The sequence below is a fragment of the Excalfactoria chinensis genome, chromosome Z (genome assembly GCF_039878825.1).
Source record: "Excalfactoria chinensis isolate bCotChi1 chromosome Z, bCotChi1.hap2, whole genome shotgun sequence".
Classification (NCBI taxonomy): domain Eukaryota; kingdom Metazoa; phylum Chordata; class Aves; order Galliformes; family Phasianidae; genus Excalfactoria; species Excalfactoria chinensis.
The window spans coordinates 12,510,487-12,530,181 of NC_092857.1; the positions used below are offsets into that span (position 1 = coordinate 12,510,487).

At 43.5% G+C, this 19,695-nt stretch overlaps 1 protein-coding gene and 1 non-coding gene across 2 annotated transcripts; both read right to left on the reverse strand.

Annotated features, from left to right (window-relative positions):
• Positions 1-2,428: 2,428 nt before the first annotated feature.
• RPL37 (ribosomal protein L37) lies at positions 2,429-5,105 on the reverse strand. Its single transcript, XM_072359725.1, has 4 exons — positions 5,022-5,105; positions 4,192-4,327; positions 3,838-3,922; positions 2,429-2,655 (listed from the first exon to the last, which is right to left on the reverse strand). The coding sequence occupies exons 1-4, from the start codon at positions 5,022-5,024 to the stop codon at positions 2,586-2,588; spliced, it is 294 nt and encodes a 97-aa protein (XP_072215826.1). The 5' UTR covers positions 5,025-5,105; the 3' UTR covers positions 2,429-2,585.
• Positions 2,760-2,839, reverse strand: LOC140264690 (small nucleolar RNA SNORD72). Its single transcript, XR_011906079.1, has one exon. It is a non-coding gene; the product is annotated as a small nucleolar RNA SNORD72 (small nucleolar RNA).
• Positions 5,106-19,695: the final 14,590 nt, after the last annotated feature.

Here is a 19,695-nt window from a genome sequence, read left to right on the forward strand (position 1 = left end):
GCCCCCTCCTGCACTGGGGACAAAGTCAAGCTGGAACAGTATGAGCATGTTTATTTGCTTGCTTAGGCTCTTTACGGTCCCTCTGTACATGACCGGGCTCCCCACAGTTGTAACATTTCATTCTTTGAGCTGCCCCTGCATTGAGCTGTGCCAGCGTGTCTGCCAGCAAGGCCATTTTATGGCTTTCTGTGCCTACACCTTGACAGGCTTTAATCATATTGGTAATGGATGGATCTGCACTCTTTAAGGATTGTAAAACCTTTTGACAGTCCACATTTGCGTTTTCTACTGCTAATTATTTAAACAAAGCATCCCGGGTGACTTGATTTTCTACTTGTCTCTATAGCATATTTTGTAGACAGTCAAGAAATTTAACATAGGGCTCGGCAGCTTCCTGCTTAACTGATGTAAATGAGGCATTAGATAAATTAGTATCAGGCATCCAACACAGCAGTCCTAACTTGTTCAAGGCATTGCCTGTCTCTCTGTGCCTGGGCCTGAGGTGTTGCCCAGACCCCTCCCCCATGATTTCCTCCATGCCAATATGATTTAAGTTATCCAAATTATTCATAGCCCACATGGCAGCCTGCTCTCAGTATTCAGTCATAAACACAGTGTACTGCACAGGAAACAGGATCATCTGTAACAAAATCTTCCAGTCGTGAGGGGCCAGAACATAACTGTCACCAATTGCAACAGAAAGATTGTACGTAAGGGCATGCTGAATTCCATAATCTCTGACTGACTTCCTTTGCTCCTTTACTGCCTCATAAAGCAAGAATTCCCATTGGGGGGGAGGAGGGGGGGGTGCTGATATGGATGATACAACACAGGAAAGGCTTGCAAGGTATCTACAGCACCCCTTAATATTGCTCCTTTTCTGCACTGCAGTATGCTGTAGAAAATGATTTCTTTCCTGCACCCTTCCAGTTGTCACCAGGAGGAAAAATGTTCGGGTCGTCTTCAGGATCTACTGGACCAGAATCCAAAAGTGCCTCTAGTTCCGGTCCGTCCTTGTCTTAAACCAAGTTACACAAAGGCTAAAGACACGCAGCAGCAACCAACGTACACAGCTCACAGCTCGATGGCGCGCCGGCGAGCGACGTGAGCGGAGCGGAGGGCGGCAGCGCGGGGGAGGGGTCGCCATTTCTGTTCTCCCCTGCGAGGCAGCTGAGGCCCCGAGGGGCAGCTGCGGGGGTAGGCGGGATGGCGATGGGAAACAGCCGGAAGAAATGCTTCCTTGTCGAATTTGTTTCAGCCCTTCCGTTATCTGAAGCCAAACAGGCGAAGTTTACCAGCCGTTCTGTCTTCAGTAATAGAAGCCCCCCAGAGTTTTGTGCCAATTTTGTCCCAAAGCTCTCCATCAAGAGAGGACCCAGTTTTCGGAAACTCAGGGACCGTTTTGCTTTTCCATTTAAGAAAAGTAACTAATGCTGAGGGAGATACAGGCTGATTCTGAACCTTTGAACTATCTGTAATGCTTGCAGATGTACCTGTCGCTCCTCGTTAGCAACTTTTGTTACCTGAAAACAGGATTCTTGCTTCCACCAATATGGAATAATTTCTCATGTAATTTAGACTGTACGGTCTAACAGTCTCTTGGATTAACTGCTTTATCTGTCAGTCAGAAGGAAGCAAAAATCGTGTTATGGACCCTACGTTAGCATTTCTATTAACACAGAATATACTAGAGAGCACAGTACAGAGGCTCAATTCTATCAACTCTTGAGTTAGGGTTATTTTACCACCGTGACAAGATATTTTTTGTATACTAAAGAAACCACCAAGGCATTTTCAGTTTTCAGCATGTGAAAGAAGCACTGAGAACTAAGTGCCAAAACATCTACATTCAGCAAAGCTTACTTCCACTGCCACTTATGACATACTGCTGAGCTACCCGAGTTTTTTTGTATATGTTTTCCATAACCAAAATGAACTTGTTTACACCCATCTTAACTTACCTATTTTTCCCCTCATCTTTCCGGTCTGATCTTCCCAGACAGTTTGGGTAACTCTTGTCTCAACTACAGCATATTTTCTTTTTTTCCTGGCAACAAATCCCTCCAGATTTGAGTAATTTACCCCACCTTACCCCAAGAAGCAGTGACCCACTGACTAAGCATTACTTTAGTGGGCCTTTCCAAGTCACAAAATAATTAATAATAAGGCTAAGTCTGGGCATCCCTCTTAAAACTACTGCATCTCAGAACAGCATTTAAAGCCATTAGCCATGTTAGTGGATGAGAAACTCTCCATGTTATCATTTGCAGTGTCTGTGAAGTTCCCAGAGAAACTCAGGAACAAGCCCACAGCCAGCATTCAATTTCTCTTCCAAGTGGGATTTCTCAAATAACCCTTAAAGCCTCGTTTTAAATGCAGCACAGAGATCATGGCCCTTTTCAACATAAAGATGTTATCAAATGAGGAGTCAAACAAAGAGTTAACTTTTAATGTATCTTTTCATAACACTGAAAACTGTATAAGTATACATATTTTCAGATATCCCCTTTTTCACTGAAGTACAACATGTATAAAAGGTGACATTTTATGGGTAAGACCATTTATTTGATCAAGTAGATAAGCCTTTATGATGAGCTGGATGCTGCAACAGCTGCTCTCTTCGGCTTCGGTGTGGTTCCCTCACGGAATCCATTCCTGCAAGTAATGATACAGTTACCGTCTGTTGAAAGGTGGGTATTTCCTCAAGATTGTTTTATACAGTAAATGACATTACAGATCAAGTGCACCAGCTTTTTTCCAGCTTATCTCAGTAATGCACTGAAATCACTATGAAGTTCATATGTTCAGACATTTTAGTAAGAAACATCATTGACAAGCTGTTTCAAACAAGTTGTATTGTTTTCTCTCCCTTCTGAGAAAGTAAAATTGACATCTCCAAATAGGAAGGCTTTAGAGTAACTGAGCCAACTCAGTAAAACTCAATCAGATACAGTACATCTACTGAAGGCTCCCTATAGTTTATGTAACTCAGCAGAGTATTTCAGTGTTTGTTTCTTACAGAAATTCTCTATGCCTTTAAAAAATTAAAATATTAATGACAAAAGAATCCATTCCAAGCTTGCTGTGCTATGTGACACTGGTATTTTAGCCACTCTTATGCGAACAAAGGTTGCAGTTGCCACACCAAAGTACTTTCTGGCTGCAGCTGGGAAAGACTTATAATTAAAAATAAGAAAAAAAAAAAAATCTACTTAAAGAATCCCTAAACTACACCTAGTTCTAGAACTTAAATCAGGTAATCTTACATTATAGTACCCAACCCTATAGTACCCCACAAGAAAAACTCAAAGCTTCAGACTGAGTTTGAGAAACCTGTAACACAGAATCTGATGAACAGCTACTTACTGCTAATTGAGCTCTAAGTAACAGAAAAATCAGTAATTTGTTTTTTGGGTTTTTTTGGGGGGAGTGGGCATAAGTACGTGGATTGGAACATATTTTATGAATTCTGCTTTAAAAACCATCAAGCCAGGATGCAACCAGCAACTCAACTGACTCACAAATACAAGCAATGGCAAGCAAAGCACTATTATCATTCAAGTGCAGCCATTTTATTACCATACCCCGTGTTTCATACGATTCATATTTAAAAGAAACATCAGACCTTCTTATGCAACTTGTGTGTCACTAATAACAAGCTTTTCAACCTCAAAGCAACATGCTGTGCATGCTTTACATCACAGCCTATTTTAAAAGAAAGATCACACCACATTAAGTGTTCTAAACAAACGTGTCCACTCTGGGTGACTGATTTTATAATCAAGTGAAATCCACATCAGATATCATGTTATGCTAATTCACAATAAAGCATCATACCTGAAGCGACGGTACACCTTTTTCAGGTGCCTCATGCGACCAGTCCCAGTAGTGTTGCGTCTTTTAGCCTTTGCGCTCCAGTTGTCTGGAATATATAAACCACTGTTAATGCTCGTCTGCACAACGTATTCCAACAGCACAACTATTCACTGACAGAAGTAAGAAAAAAGTTATAAGCAAGATCAGCTTTTACACAGTTAACGCTACAAACTGCTAATTTACAGTTTCAAAAAGGTTTCAAATGCCAAAATGAGAATTCTTCCCTACTCTGAACAAAAAAAAAAAAAATCTAAGCCCCAAAACCAAAGAAACACAAGCATTTAAATTCAATTCAGTCAGAATTTCTTTACTTACACTTTCTCTTACGCTTGGCAGGGTATCCACATTTCCCACAGGTAGACTTCTGCAGGTGGTACGCCTTGGACCCACATCGACGACACAAGGTATGTGTCTTATTTCGCCGCTTACCGAAGGATGATGTACCCTTCGTCTGAAAAACATTTCAGGACTCTTGTAAATTCCATCAGCGCTTTGCAAGACACATTCCACAAGGAATAAACTCATCAAAAAAATCCAAGCATAGTTTAAAACCCATGAACATCATGGCGGCACGCTGCGCTCAGTTCCCAACCCAGTTTTAACCGCAGGCCTCCTTCATTTTTAGAGATCAGCTCCTTACACCTTTCTAGGCCATCCACCCCTATACCCCACCTGCCACTGAACGAAACTACTCAACAGTTACAAGCAAAGCTGCCCCTGAACTCATTAATGTCACATTTTTTTCCTAAATAAAAATACTTCTTTCAGTAACGTCAGCCATATGCTCACCACAAACCATAGCCGACTCCCCGATGCTAAGCTAGCCGCGTGGCCTCAGCCCCGGCCCGCTCGGATCCACGTTACTGAGAAGCCCCTTGCAGACAGCACAGCCCCGTAACTCCCGCTTGGGAAGCCGTGACGCCCCACGTTCGTCCTCTACAACGAGACCGGGACTGGGCCCAGCGCCACGCCCGCCACCAGGCCCCGGCCCCGCAGCCGTCCGCCCGAAGAGCCATCCCGCCACCAGGCCCGGCTGCAACAGTGCACAGGGCCATCCCGAGCACCACACGAGGCCTGCCGACCCCCAGGGCCCATCCCGGTGGTGGATGTCGGCCGATACCCCGCTCCCTCAGCGCAGCACTCACCATCCTTGCCAGCCGCCAGCACCAAAGAGGCCGAGCTCCGCCCCGCTTCCGCTATAACCCCCCACAACTGCTTCCGGGTACGCGGCGGGGTTCAGCGTGGCGGAGCGGAAATGCCTTCCGTGTGCCCGGGTGGGATCCCTGTTCTACATCCGGGGCGGCCGCCTGGCGATGGTGGTTCTGCCTCTGCTGGCGCGTGGTGCCTCGTTGTGGTGGGGCTGCCGGGGAAAAGAGACCGAGGGGTAGTTACCTGTAATCGTACATTGCTGGCGAAGGAATTGTTCAGCTCGGTAAAGCTGTGTAACTCACAGAGCGAGCTGTTGCGTGTGCCGCTGTGCACAGCTCAGCTGCAGCTTGTGCCAGGCTGCCGGACCTAAAAATAAGCTTACGTTGCTGCTCTCGGTTTGCACCCGGGGTGTTCTGGGCTGCAATACACATCGAGGGAACAGCTATAAGCAACAGAGACCCCACTGCTCTCTGCCACGTCTCATAACAACCTGCCCATTGTCCAAACAGCCACTGGGACAAACTGATCACTGCATCATTGATTTTACCTGAAAGTCTCGGCATCTAGTCTGCCCATGTTCTGCTTGTAGTTAAAGGGGAGAGATAAACATTTACAAAGGGAAGTTTGCATCATTATACATGATGCACGATACATAAATTGCCCTTGAGAAGAGCAATTCTCCTAACGGGAGCCTAGACAGCACCCTTCAGCAAGGCACATAGATGCCCAAACATAAGTTAACATTACCTTTGCTGTTACAGAATGGAAATAAATAGTTTTAAAGATTCTGTTTTCTTTGAAAAAAGAGAAGGAAAGAGAAATAAATGAGGCGGGGGGGGGGGGGGGGGGGGGGGGGGGAGACTTGAGGAGGGGGAAGGGGAGAGAAGAGGAAGGGAGCCCTTCTGTTATTTGGAGCCAAATAGGTAAAAGTTTAGCAGCCATTCTGTCTTTAGTAATAGAAGCCTCCCAGAGTTTTGTGCCAGTTTTGTCCCAAAGCTCTCCATCAAGAGAGGACCCAGTTTTCAGAAACTCAGGGACAGTTTTGCTTTTCCATTTAATAAAAGTAACTAATGCTGAGGGAGATACAGGCTGATTTTGAGCCTTTGGAACTATCCATATTACTCCAGCTCAAATTTAGATCGGCCATGACAGTAAAAGAGAATAAGAAATCTGTTTTACAAATATATCAATGGTAAGAGGAGAAACAAGGAAAATGTCTACCCCTTACTTGATGCAGTGGGGAATGTGACCACTGAGGGTAAGGAGAAGGCTGAGGTCCTCAATGCCTTCTTTACATCTGCCTTTAATGGGCAAAACAGTTATCCTCAGGGCACCTCATGCCCCAGTCTGAAAGTCTGGGATGGAACGCAGAATACACCTCCAGTGATTCAGGTGGAGACAGTTAAAGAGCTCCTCCTCCACCTGGACTGTCACAAGTCCATGGGACCAGACGGACTCCACCCTTGGGTGCTGAGGGAGCTGGCAGGAATGATTGCTGAACTGCTCTTCACCATCTACCAGCGCTCCTGGTTAACTGGAGAGGTCCCAGAGGACTGGAGGCTTGCTGATGTGATTCCCGTCTACAAGAAGGGTCCTAAAGAGCATCCTGGGAACTACAGGCCTGTCAGCCTGACCTCGGTATCAGGGAAAGTCATGGAACAAATCATCTTGGGTGAGATCACACAGCATGTGCTTGGTATCCAGGGGATCAGGCCCAACCAGCATGGATTCATGAAAGGCAGGTCATGCTTGACCAACCTTATCTCCTTCTATGATTGGGTGACCAGGCTGATAAACAAGGGAAAGGCTGTTGATGTAGTCTACCTAGACATCAGCAAAGCCTTTGACACGGTCTCTCACAGTATTCTCCTGAGGAAACTGGCTGCCCATGGCCTAGACAGGTATACCCTTCTTTGGGTAAGGAACTGGCTAGAGGGTCATGCCCAGAGGGTAGTGGTTAAAGGAGTTAAGTCCAGCTGGCGACCTGTTACAAGTGGTGCCCCCCAGGGGTCAGTTCTAGGGCCCATCTTGTTTAACATCTTCATTGATGACCTGGATGAGGGAGTCGAGTGTACCCTCAGTAAGTTTGCAGATGACACCAAGCTGGGAGGTGGTGTTGATCTGCCTGAGGGTAGGGAGGCCCTTCAGAGGGATCTGGATAGGCTGAATCTCTGGGCTGAGGTGAATGGGATGAGGTTCAACAAGGGCAAGTGCCGGGTCCTGCACTTTGGCCGCAGTAACCCCATGCAGTGCTATAGGCTTGGGGCTGAGTGGCTGGATGACTGTGAAGAGGAAAGGGACCTGGGGGTGTTGGTCGATGCTCAGCTGAACATGAGCCCAGTGTGCCCAGGTGACCAAGAAGGCCAACAGCATCCTAGCCTGTATTAGAAATAGTGTGGCCAGCAGGAGCAGGGAAGTGATCATCCCTCTATACTCAGCACTGGTGAGGCCACATCTCAAGTATTGTGTTCAGTTTCGGGTTCCTCACTACAAGAAAGACATGGAAACCCTGGAATGTGTCCAGAGAAGGGCAACAAAACTTGTGAGGGGTCTGGAGCACAAGTCTTATGAGGAGCAGCTCAGGGAGTTGGGTTTGTTTAGCCTGGAGAAGAAGAGGATCAGGGGAGACCTCACTGCACTTTACAAACTTCCTGAAGGGAGCTTGTGATTAGGAGGAGATTGGCCTCTTCTCCCAGGCAACAAACAGGACCCGAGGAAATGGCCACAAGTTGTACCAGAGGAGGTTTAGACTGGACATAAGAAGGAACTTTTTCTCTCAGAGAGTGGTCAGGTGCTGGAATGGCTGCCCAGGGAGGTGATGGAGTCGCCATCCCTGGCAGTGTTCAAGAGGCATCTGGATAGGGAGCTAGGAGATACGGTTTAGTGGTTTTCTGTAGGTATGGTAAAGGGAGGACAGTTGGACGAGATGATCTTGTAGGTCCTTTCCAACCTTGTGATTCTGTGATTCCACTTGCAGATGTACCTGTCGCTCCCTTGTTAACGAGCTCCCCGCAGTTCCCGACTGCTCACCTTCAGTCCCGCAGAGCGGGGCAGGCGCGTGAAACAATCACCCCGTAGTGCAGTCAGGCAGCGCTGACGTCCCAGGGCTCACTCTGCTTGGGCTTGATTTGCCCCACGCAGCCGGCGCCGTTTGCAGCGTCTGATGCACGGACTCAGATGGGAACGATCCAAGCCATTCATTACAAGTTCTCGCATCACTTCTATACCTTCATTACTTTTCTTTTTCTAGCTTCCCCATCCACCTTTACACGTCAGCAGAGCATTCCACAAACACTCTTCAACTGTTCATGTGGACGTTTATCCAATCAGAGCTGTGAGCTGTTCTTCCTTCTAGAGGCGGCCTTGGTTCTCATGATGTTTATCTTGCTGCACAGCTGCTGCTCGGTACAGTCCTTGTATTCCCACACCAACTAGCTCAGACATTATGAATACATCCTACAGGCACAGCAACCTTGCTGTGTGTCTTTCAACTGGAGCCTCCTTTCCTCTTTTTCTCTAGATCTCAGAAAATGAGGATGCTGAGAAGAGGCTGGACAGATGCTATGGCAACAGCCTCTTAGAGAAGTGTGCTGGTTTGGTGGCCTGCAAGTATATGCTACCAAATAATTATTCTCATCCACTGTGAGATAAAAATAATTACGTTCATTTAAATGTTTTCAAACCTGTTAGGAAAGAAGGACTTCTCTATCACCATGTAGTCTGTGTTTAGGAACAATGAAAACTTACATGGTGGGGAGTGAGCAAGGCTGTGACTGACCCAATACCACTCAGCAGCTCTCAAGCTCTGTGCGAGTTGCAGGTGAGGATTGTCTATATTGCTGCTAGCGAGCTGTGGCCTGCTTAAACCCATGAGCTCATGTAATAATAGCTGCCAAGTGGTACCAGGCTAAATTCAGCACTGTCCAATTCACTCTTATCCAGTGGGACAGCAGGCATTCCAAGTGACACGGAAGGTCTGGATTTTAGAGCTGTCTTTGATGCAGGAAATAGCAGTCTGTCACTGCAGCATGTGTCCCACTGCTGCTTCTATGCAGCACATGGCATCTAGTCAGCATCCAGGATCTGCCTTTGCAATGCCAGTAGATAATGTGATCATAGCACCCATCTAGCTGGGGGTTTGTTGAATAGGAGCCTTTCCCTGTATCCCTGTTATAACACCGTATTTTGCAGCCTATCTGATCAGGTTAGGGATGAAAAAACAAAGCCAAATGTTACATAACAGTGGAGATGCCCACTCATTTTTCCCTTTATCCCTCAGTGCATCAGGTCCTCTACCTCAGCCTTATCTGGTGGCCTTCTACAATAGAGTGACAACATCAGCAGACAAAGGAAGGGCAACTCCCTTGTTGTGTACCTGGACTACTGCAAGGCCTTTTACATAGATCCACACCACATCCTTATGCCTAAATTTGAGAGATACAAGTTTGAAGGATAAGGGTAAGGTTTGATGGATAAGGAATTTGTTGGAAGGTCACAGCTAGAGGGTTGTGGTCAACTGCTCTACATCCAGATGGATGTGGTGACAAGCAGTGTCCCCCAGGGGCCTGGTACTCTTAAATATTTTTATCAGTGACATAGGTGATGGGATTGAGTATTCCCTCAGCAAGTTTGCACTCTGTATAGTGCAGTTGCTACAACCAAAGGAAGGGACACCACCTAAAATTTCGCACTGATTATTAGTATCGTGAGCTTGTCTTGGCGAATACTGGTGCACACTTGGCCAGGGCCAAATACAACACCTTTAGTCTCAGGGTGAAGCGCTCCAAAAATGGTCCCTTTATTGTGTGTGTCACGGGTTACCTAGATTTACCTGTGCCCGTGACAGGGGCAACCGCCCCGTAGGGCCCCCAGCCCAGAAATGAAGGGAAAAAGGGGAATGGAAAAAACAGTGGCAGCAATCTAAGGAGGAAAACTTATTTTACTAAATATGATATCAGAATACAAGATAACACAATATAATACAATATAATTGAGGCTAATAAATTGAATAAAACAGAGAGAGTGGGTCCCCAAAAACCGAGAGGCCTACTGTGAACTCTAGGCAACACGCCTGAAACACTTCCCACTCCCTTGGAGTCCAAGAGAGAGAGAGAGAGAGCGCGCTCCAGCCTGGGAGCGAGATTATATATGTCCTCCTCCCATGACTGCACATGATGTTATGATGTAGAATATTGACAGCAACACCACAAAACCATTACAGTGTGTTACGTCTCCTTATATACTCACTACTTCATCTATACCTACTTAACTTATGCAATGCTAACAACCTATCACAGGACAGGAGGGCCTATCGTGTCACAGCCCAAATGTTTGAGTATGCCTATTACAACACTAAAGGGACTGACAAACTTGAAAGGTTGGCCCATATGAGCCTAACGTGATTCAACATGGCCAAGTGCAAAGTGCTGCATTTGGGTCAGGTCAGTCCCAGATATGTGTACAGACTGGGAGACAAACTCCTTGAGAGCAGCACTGCAGAGAAGGACTTCAGGATCCAGGTAGCTGAAAAAATTAACATGAGCCAGCAGCGTGTGCTTGTGTCCCAGAAGGCCAACAGTATGCTGGGCTACATCAAAAGAGGGGTGGCCACCGTGGAGAGGAAGGTGATCATCCCCCCTACTCTGCTCTCATGAGGCCCCACCTGGATTATTGTGTCCAGGTCTGGGGTCCCCAGCGCAAGAAAGATGTTGAGCTGTTTGAATGGGTTCAGAGGAGGGTCGTGAGAATGATATAAGGGCTGAAGCACCTCTCCTATGAAGATGGGCTGAAGTAGCTGGGCTTGTTCAGTCTGGAAAAGAGAAGGCTTCAGGGAGACTTCACTGCAACCTTCCAGTACTTAAAGGCAGGTTATAACAGAAGGGACCCTGAAGTCTGACTTTTGATATGGGTAGATGGTTGATAGAGCAAGAGGGACTGGTATAAAACCATAAGAAGTGATATTTAGGTTAGGTGTTAGGAGGAAATTCTTTGTTGAGAGGGTGATGAGGCACTGGAATAATTGTGGATACCTCATTTCTGAATATGTTCAAGGCCAGGCTGGATGGGGCTCTGGGAAACCTGATCTATTCTGTGATGTAGTAGTTGGCGACTCTGCCTGTGGTAAGGGGTTTTGAAGTTTATGATTCTTGAGGTCCCTTCCAGCCCAAGCCTTTCTATGATTCTATGATTCCTACCTGTAGACCTTCCTGACTTATTTTTCCCTATCACTTTTCTGGGGAAGTGGAGGAGCAGCACAGCACCCATTTCAGCGACATTTGCTTTGTGCAGATTTGATGTTATGCTACTTTCTAGCACAGGCATGTCCAACCCATGACCTGCAGGACACATGAGGACCAGCACAGCTTGCACTGCAGCCATCCCTGCCCCACACCTTCATGGCTGCAGCTCTTCCCACAGGGCAGCCTGGCCCGGCCCCTCAGCACCAACCAAAGAACGCTGTGCGATGAACCCCATCTGGGCTGAAACCTGGGCACGGGGTGCAGTGCGGTGCCAGCTCAAGTTATGGCGAGTAAGTTTGTGGAATTTGATACATTGATTAAACACAGTCCTGTAAACAGAAAGAAATACACAACCGTGTATTTTTTTGTCCATTTTTGTAAAGGAATTTGAGAATGGGTTTCAAGATTTCTAAAAAAAAGAAAACATTAATCAACTTTTTGGTTTACTTGCAACTCCATTTCGATTTGACATAAATACATTACTTGTGAATTTTCAAATGGAGCGTATAAAGTTGTAGTTAAAATTTTGATCATGCCTCTTTGCCAGACTTTTGTAAACCTTCTCTTACCAGAGAGAAATAGCCCTCACTTCACAGTCACACCTATTCGTGTCATTGCTTTTGGCAGTATGTACATTTGGGAACAACTGTTTTCAAGGACAAAGCACAGCAGGAGTTAAATTTCACCAAAAATCTCTACTGAACAACTTGAGACCTCACTAAGAATTGCAACCAATGTCATCAAACCAGGCTGATGTGTTAGTTTCACAAAAACAAGGTGAAATATCCCACTAGTTCTATGTTTTGTTGACCTGTTTTTTATGCAGGTTAATAAAAGCATTACACTTAAAATACTGTTACACACATTAACTTTTCAATGTATTTAATGAGGACTGCTCTGAAATTAATGCCTCCCATTTTACTATACTGGCCCACATCAGACCCAGATGTTGGTGGTTTGGCGGTAAAGGTTGAACCTTCCCACCAGTATCCCATTATACTTTGTTGCTGTGTGGCAGATAACAGCAAAGAGTCAGTCTGACAAAATGGCATCTGGCATGTCAGTGCATATGAAGCAAAGGTGTGTTATCAAATTCCTCCATGAGGAAAAAATATCACCCACCGACATTCATCTACTCTTAATGAAAGTTGTTGAGACTGAACAGTGTAATGTAAGCCAGTGGATGTAAATGATGTGCTTCAGCACGGACAACAACAACCGAAGATTCTGTGGTCCAGGTTTTTACAAGCGCAGCATGCAGGCTCGTGTTCATCACTGACAAAAATACAGAGCTAATGGTGGTGACCACGTGGGCAAAAATAGCATTTTGCAACTGAGAATCTGCTCAACAAACAGAGTTCTTGTACACTTTGCATCTTTTGTAGTTTCCATGGAAATAAATAGGAGGCATTACTTTTGGAACAACCTCATAGATGAGGCCCAAGACTATTCCTCTTCATTCATGTGGCCCAGGCAAGCCAAAGCATTGGACACTCATGCCCTGTGGCACTCTACAGCTATGCAGTTCCTGATAAGACTATCCAGGGGTTTGCTCCAAAGCAGAGCAGTTTCACTGGTTTTGCTGTTCTGCAAAATCTGAAATCTGCTGAAAGAACTTCTGTGTGTCAAATGCAAGACTGATGCCCAAACAAATTCTGCCAAATGTCATCATGTGGCATCACTTAGCTATGTATGTGTAGTCTGCCCTGTGCACAAATGGCAGGACTACAGGGGATTGGAAGAGCAAAGGTTGATGCATGACATATCATAGAATTGTAGCTGGAAGGGACTTTGAAAGGTCATGCAGCCCAACTCCTATACAGTAAACAGGGATATCCACAGCTAGATCAGGTTGCCCAGGGCCTGATTCAGCCTCACCTTGAAAGACTCCAGGAACGAGGCATCAATCACATCTCTGAGCAACCTGTTCCAGTGCCTCACCACCCTCACTGCAAAAGATTTTTTCTTTCTGTCTGACCTAAATCTACCTTCTTTGCACTTGAAACCTTTTTCCCTTGTTCTGTCACCGCAGACCCTGCTAAAGAGTCTGTCCCCTTCTTTCCCGTAGCTCCCCTTCAAATACTGAAAGGCTGCTATCAGATCACCTTGCAACCTTCTCCAGGCTGATAAGCCCCAGCTCTCTCAGCCTGTTCTCATAGGAGAGGTATGAGAGGTATACTCATAGGTATTATATTCAGTGGATCATTTTTGTGGCTGTCCTCTGGATGTGCTTCAACAAGTTTATATCTCTCCTGTACTGAGGACTTCACATCTGGACTCAGTACTCCAGCTGAGGTCTCACCAGTGAAGAGTAGAGGGGCAGGATTACTTCCCTTGACCTGCTGGCCATGCTTCTTTTGATGCAGCCAAGGACACAGTTGGCTTTCTAGGCTATGAGAGCTCATGTTCAGCTTCCCATCCACCAGTAATCCCACGTCTTTTTTTTTTTTTTTTTTTTTTTTTTTTAGCAGAGCCGCACTCAATCCTTTCATCCCTCAGCTTGTATTGGTAATGAGGGTTGTCTCGACCCAGGTGCAAGACCTTGCACTTGCATTTGTTGAAGCTCATGAGGTTCATCTGGGCCCAAGGCTGTCTAGGTCCTGAGGGTGCACTTGACCCTACTTTGCCACTGATTACATTTCCAGAAGCCAGCAAGTGCTTGATATCATCTTTAGAAATGCAGGCAAGTCCCTGGATCAGAGAAATGCTTTTATATTCTGTTGGGTAATGAAGACTTTAACCATGCTAACAGTGTCTCAGGGAGGCCAAGGGAGAACTGAATAATTCAAGGACAACATTTTAATAAGAGTCAGTTTATATGCCTTTCTTTCTGTATATCATCTTGAATTCCTTGCTGGAATTAGTGTGGAAGAAGCTGCCCTAAATATCTGCTATGAAGCTGTCTCAGGAAGGTTTGAAAATATACCTTCATTTATATGACATCTAGATAACATGAGTTTGAAAATATGACTTTGTTTGAATTTGAGCAAGAAACATTATTCACCACAAGATGGTAGCATAGTTCAACTAAAACTTCCACACACTGAACAGTGAATTAGGTTAATAAATTAAAAGCAATGTTATTTATACAGTTCTTAAATCTCTATGATAGTAGCAGAAAGTATGAGCAAATAAATAGCAATGCTTATGAAAAAGGCAGTTGCATCCTGCTAAGAAACTAATGATTAATGCAAATGGCTTTCTTTCTATTTAAAATTAAAATGGGTAGAAGAAAATTAAACAGCTGCCACTGACTTATGAAATTACTTGTTAAAATATAGTGAATATAAATTATCAAAATTATCAGGAGGCTTTGCAAAGCTTATACAAAATGTATTAAATACCTTTTATATTGTTGCTTCCTCGACGAGTCTGTTTATCACAACTATGTACTATTTCCGTGTATCCAGACTCTTTTTCACCACAGACACACACAAAACAACAGCAGAAAATGACATCTAGTGTAGCATGCTGAAATAAATACTAGAATTTATTACTAAAGATAAATTATTAAAACTCACACTCTAGTGTGTCTCCAAGTGTTTTTGTCAATACTGAATTAAAAACGTACATAGCCACTCCTTCAGCCATCATGGTATGAAGTGCTTTGTGCCGGTGACATGTGACATCTCTTCCGTAGTGCTCCTGTGCAGTGCTTATATAAGCAAATTGCATTGGAAAAGCAGTATCACAGATGTTTTTTTTAATTACTACTCTTTAGCAATGGACAAAGAGACCAGGGTATGGCCTGAGTGACAGAAGACATGCACAGAAAGCTACAAGCCTCTTTACAAGTTAATAGCTGTTATATACTACTGTTATTATCAAAATAATGCTACACAAGACAAACAGTCTTTTTCTGGATAATGACTTAAAGCCTTGCTGGTTTTGTTGTTGTTGTTTGTTTGTTTTTCCTGGACATACATACACACACAAGCATAATACAGAATTTTACTAGAGATCTGCTAAAAGCTGCCACTGGGCCCCCATAGCCCAGAGTTGTAACTTGCACTACATTCTAGGCTGAAAGGTTGACTGTTTTCCCCTAACCCTGCAACAGGAGCCGTTTTAGTGACTGGACAAACTTTTGTACCACCATGGGTCGCAAAGCACCGGATTTAATTTTTCCTTACATGGCTCTGTAGCTTTTGAGAAAAGGCTGGGTGAGTGTTTGTAGTGAGATGGCAGATACGCTAGATGAACTTCTGGCATTCCTTCCAGCTGTATTTCTTCAATGCTGTCATTTTGTAAGAGATGGCTAAGAGTAAAGGCATGACTGTACCTCCAGCTTCCCCGAGTGTCATGTTTTCAGACAAATGCTTTTTATCAGTTTTAAGATTTGAAGAAGAAACTTCAGTGTGCAGATGTTAATTGCTTTTTCACAGTATTCTGGTTTACCAAATAAAACCCAGAGCCTCTACCTTACAAACTTGCTTTGCACTGGCAGATGTGCATATTAAACATCCATCCTTTGCCAAAATAATACAGATCTCTGGCTTTCATTTGCAGAGTTATTCTAAAGCACATTAACCTGAAAAGACACATTATTAAACAAAAGAAAAGCAGATGTCACTCAGTCACATGTATATATCTCTATGTAGACACATACACATGGGTACTACATACTAAGCAGTACTAGCAATGTTTTCTTTCTTTTTTAAATATAAAAATTATATCAAAAGCTTTTCTGTTTCATAGCTGGATTCAGGTTAAATGTAAGGTGAAGCTTACTAACTCAGAAATGCACAGTTGAGCATTAAGTTGTAATTTACAGTGACAATTCTTTCATACTTCCCAAGTTCTAGCATATAGGTTACATAGGAATATTGACTCTCTGGAAACAAAATATAATTTAAAATGGCCGGAAATCGAACGCCTTTCCTGCAAGAAAGTTTAAAGACTTTGTCAGGAGCTTGTGAAAAGAAGCCCTACATCTAAGGTTAGATTCAAACAGTTGACTACCTTACCCTCTCATTTTTCACATATTTTGTGTATAATTACACATCTCTGCCATCACATTCCCTCTGTGTGGTGCTCTGCTCAGCATCAAGTGGATGATTTCACTTTTATTAAAAATGTATGTATGACATGTTAAGTATCTCATTTCCTTTCAGAAATACCTATTTGCTTCTAACAAATATTTGCTATTCACACATATCAGACTTTACTTTAGATGCAGTATTCAGTGTATGCATGCTTACAGTAAGGTGAATATCAGAAGAAACGTTGGAGAAGAAGGGCTGAGAACACTCGTGTTTACTCTGAGAACTGGTAAAAACAAGCCAAATATACAATTTATTTAATTTATATCACATCTCACCTCAGGAATCCCAAATAATTTACATTTATCTATCCCTGGGATTACTACAGGGGACTGCTCAACTTGGTCACTTTGACCTGTATGGAACTGTGTAGTTTCCCTTCATTACAGGGACTCAAGACAAAAAATGCCTATAAAAAAGTCTTTGCACTGAAATGAAATATACGGTTGTGTGCTTTAAGTTTAGTGAAAATAAAGCCTTTTTAACCCCAGGTGAAGTAAGTTAGCCTTTCTCCTTTAAAATCACTGTTGCATTTAATAATGATCACTGGCTGAGAGCCTTCCCTAAGTACAGATACTCTTCCAGGAAACATCAACTCAGGCCTGCAATTAGAAACGTTATCTTCTGTTTATTCTGGAATAGCTTTTTCCTGTATCAGGCATTTTCCTCTTTCTGTTTACTGGAACTGAGGCATACTGGTTCCATCAGGAAATTCCCTTAATATCCATGTACAATTTCCATCTAATGCCATTCCTCTTGAATAAAAAACAGAGGACAAAACATTCCCTAGGCTTATTAGTGTATGCAAAGAGGACATAAAAAAGAACTGGGGATTTTTGAACTTTTCCCTATCTGATCACAACGTGGATCTTACACTCATGAGGCCGTAAGAAGCAGTGTAGACTAGCACATGCAACACAGACTGTCACTTCAAAGCAGACTTTTGAGGGGATGGGGTGCAGTTGTGGCCCCAAGTCTCTGTTCTCCACCAGTGGGCACAGGGAAATGCCATTCTGGGTACCCAGATCAGATGGAACTTTCCAAACTGTAGAGCTAAGTTTCTACTATTATTTTGATTGGATCTGCACCTTAGCACCTTCCAGCCTCCGACAGGGTGATTTTAGAGTTAGCAAGGCAAACTCAGAAGATACACGAGCCAGCAGGGTGCTTAAATGGCCAAGAAAATTAATGATACCTTGGCTTGTATCAGGAACAGTGTGGTCAGCAGGACTAGTGGTTCCTTGCGCTCAAGTAGGTGATGCTGCTTCTCAACTACTGTGTTCAGTTTTGGGCCTCTCATTACAATAAAGATAATGCAGTGCTGGAGTGTGTCCAAAGAAAGGCAGCAAAGCTGCTGAAGGGACTGGAGCACAGGTTTTATGGGAAGTGGCTGAGGGAGCTGTGATTGTTTAGCTGAGAAGAAAGGAGACTCAGGAGAGACCTTATCACTCTCTACAGCTTGGTCTCTTCTCCCAAGTAGTGAGCTATAGGTCAAGAGGAAATGGTCTCAGGATGTACCAGGAATGGCTTAAGTTGGATGTTAGGACAAACAACAGTATTGTGAAGCACTGGAACAGACTGCTTGGGACATAGTTGAGTTACCACCCCTGGAGGTGTTTAAAAGATGTGTAGATGTGGTTCTTAGGGGCATGGTTTATTGCTAGGTTTGGCAGTGCTAGGTTAATGACTGGACATAGTGATCTTAAAGTCATTTAATTTGGAAGAAAGCTTCACAGTGGAGAATATGTCTTACAGTTTTAGATGTGGTTTGTTGTGTTAGTACTTGTTAATAAATGACTTTGAATTAGAAATTTTTTCAGTTGTGCTGGAACTTATATTAGGTGGAGATGTAGCCTAAGAAGTGGCAATTTGTGAAGGCAGAAATGCCTGTGGCAATACTGCACTGTAAAAAACAAAAAGTAAACAAAAACAAACAAACAAAACACAAAACTGTGACTAGTCCTAGCTTACTTATTCTGTCCTACTATATTCTAACATCAGAATAAGGATTAGTAAATCCTGAAGCAATAGGTAGTGGCGATTGAATTTTTCAGCTGTCTTTTAACCCTATCACAAGTTACTGACTTAAGTAAAAAATGATAACAAACCTTTCCCAAGGTTCTTTTCTCAAGGCTGATGCATTCTGCATGATGAAGCCAAATATCCCTAAGCAGTGTTTATTCCTGCTTCTGAAGGTACAGTACAGCATTACCAATAAAGGGCAGAGGTGTGTTCCTTTCTTGCCATAGGTACACACAAAGGAAGAAACACAAGGCTTCATTGACCACTGAGGTTTTTGTAAACAAATGTTATCACAAGCCCTACATTTTACACTTTCCCCTCAGACAGATCAATAGTAATATCTTTTCTAGGAGCATTCATAAAAATCTCATAGTTTTTGCTAGCTCTAAAACATCTGGACATTACTGTTTGCTGAATACTTTTTCCTAGCAATTAATTGCTCTATAGATTTTCTGCACTCATAGAAATCAGTCTCATGATGATTCTTGAACCAAGAAGGCACCCAGCAGGAACTGTTTACGGGCTAATTAGGAGCACCTACCATCTCCAGGAATTCAGGTTCTTCCAAAAATATTTGTTTACATGGTCTCCCATACCTGATTTAAAAAATGCCAGATTATATTTCATATAAAGACAAATCCATACCAACTTGTTATAAAAGTGGTACATAACAGTGACCATATGACATATTAGGCAGAACCTGTCAGAGCTTTCTATCTAGACAGTAGCAAAGTACATCATTAATACTGGTGATGCAAGAAAATATATATCCACCTTACACACAAATTAAAAACTCACAGTAGTTTATTTTCTTCAGTGCTGCTCCTTTGAGCACAGCTGTGAATACATACAGGGAACGGAATAACTTGCAAAAGGACACTGTTCCCATTTTAAGTGTTTATATGTTTGCTGTAGCAGAGGTAACAACTGCTACTGAGCACAGGTGAATCTCTGTGACCACATTAGCCCTTTGTTATTGCTGCTATGCCTTTTACTGCAGTCTGATGGTTATTCTATGTGTTCCCAGCCTAGGGTTAGGGAGGGAAGAAGGCAACCAGACATCATCTTGGTGCTGAGAGAATAATGCTCTATATTCTCATTGTCTCACTGAAAGTTTGCAAAAGCTTGCTTTATTTGTCTGACTTTGGTCCCAGACACAAGGTGTCTACAAAAACTCATTCAAGGAAGTTCCTCATAGTATTAGGGTTATTTACTTGACTTCTTGAATAAACGGACAAAATTTTAACAAATTTCCAATGGTCCTAATAATGCTGTGATTGAAAAAGACATCCTAATAATATCTGCTTCTTTGAAGTTCTGCCTTTTTTTTTCTTTTCTAACCTTCCTTTGTAAGAAAGGAGTCCTTC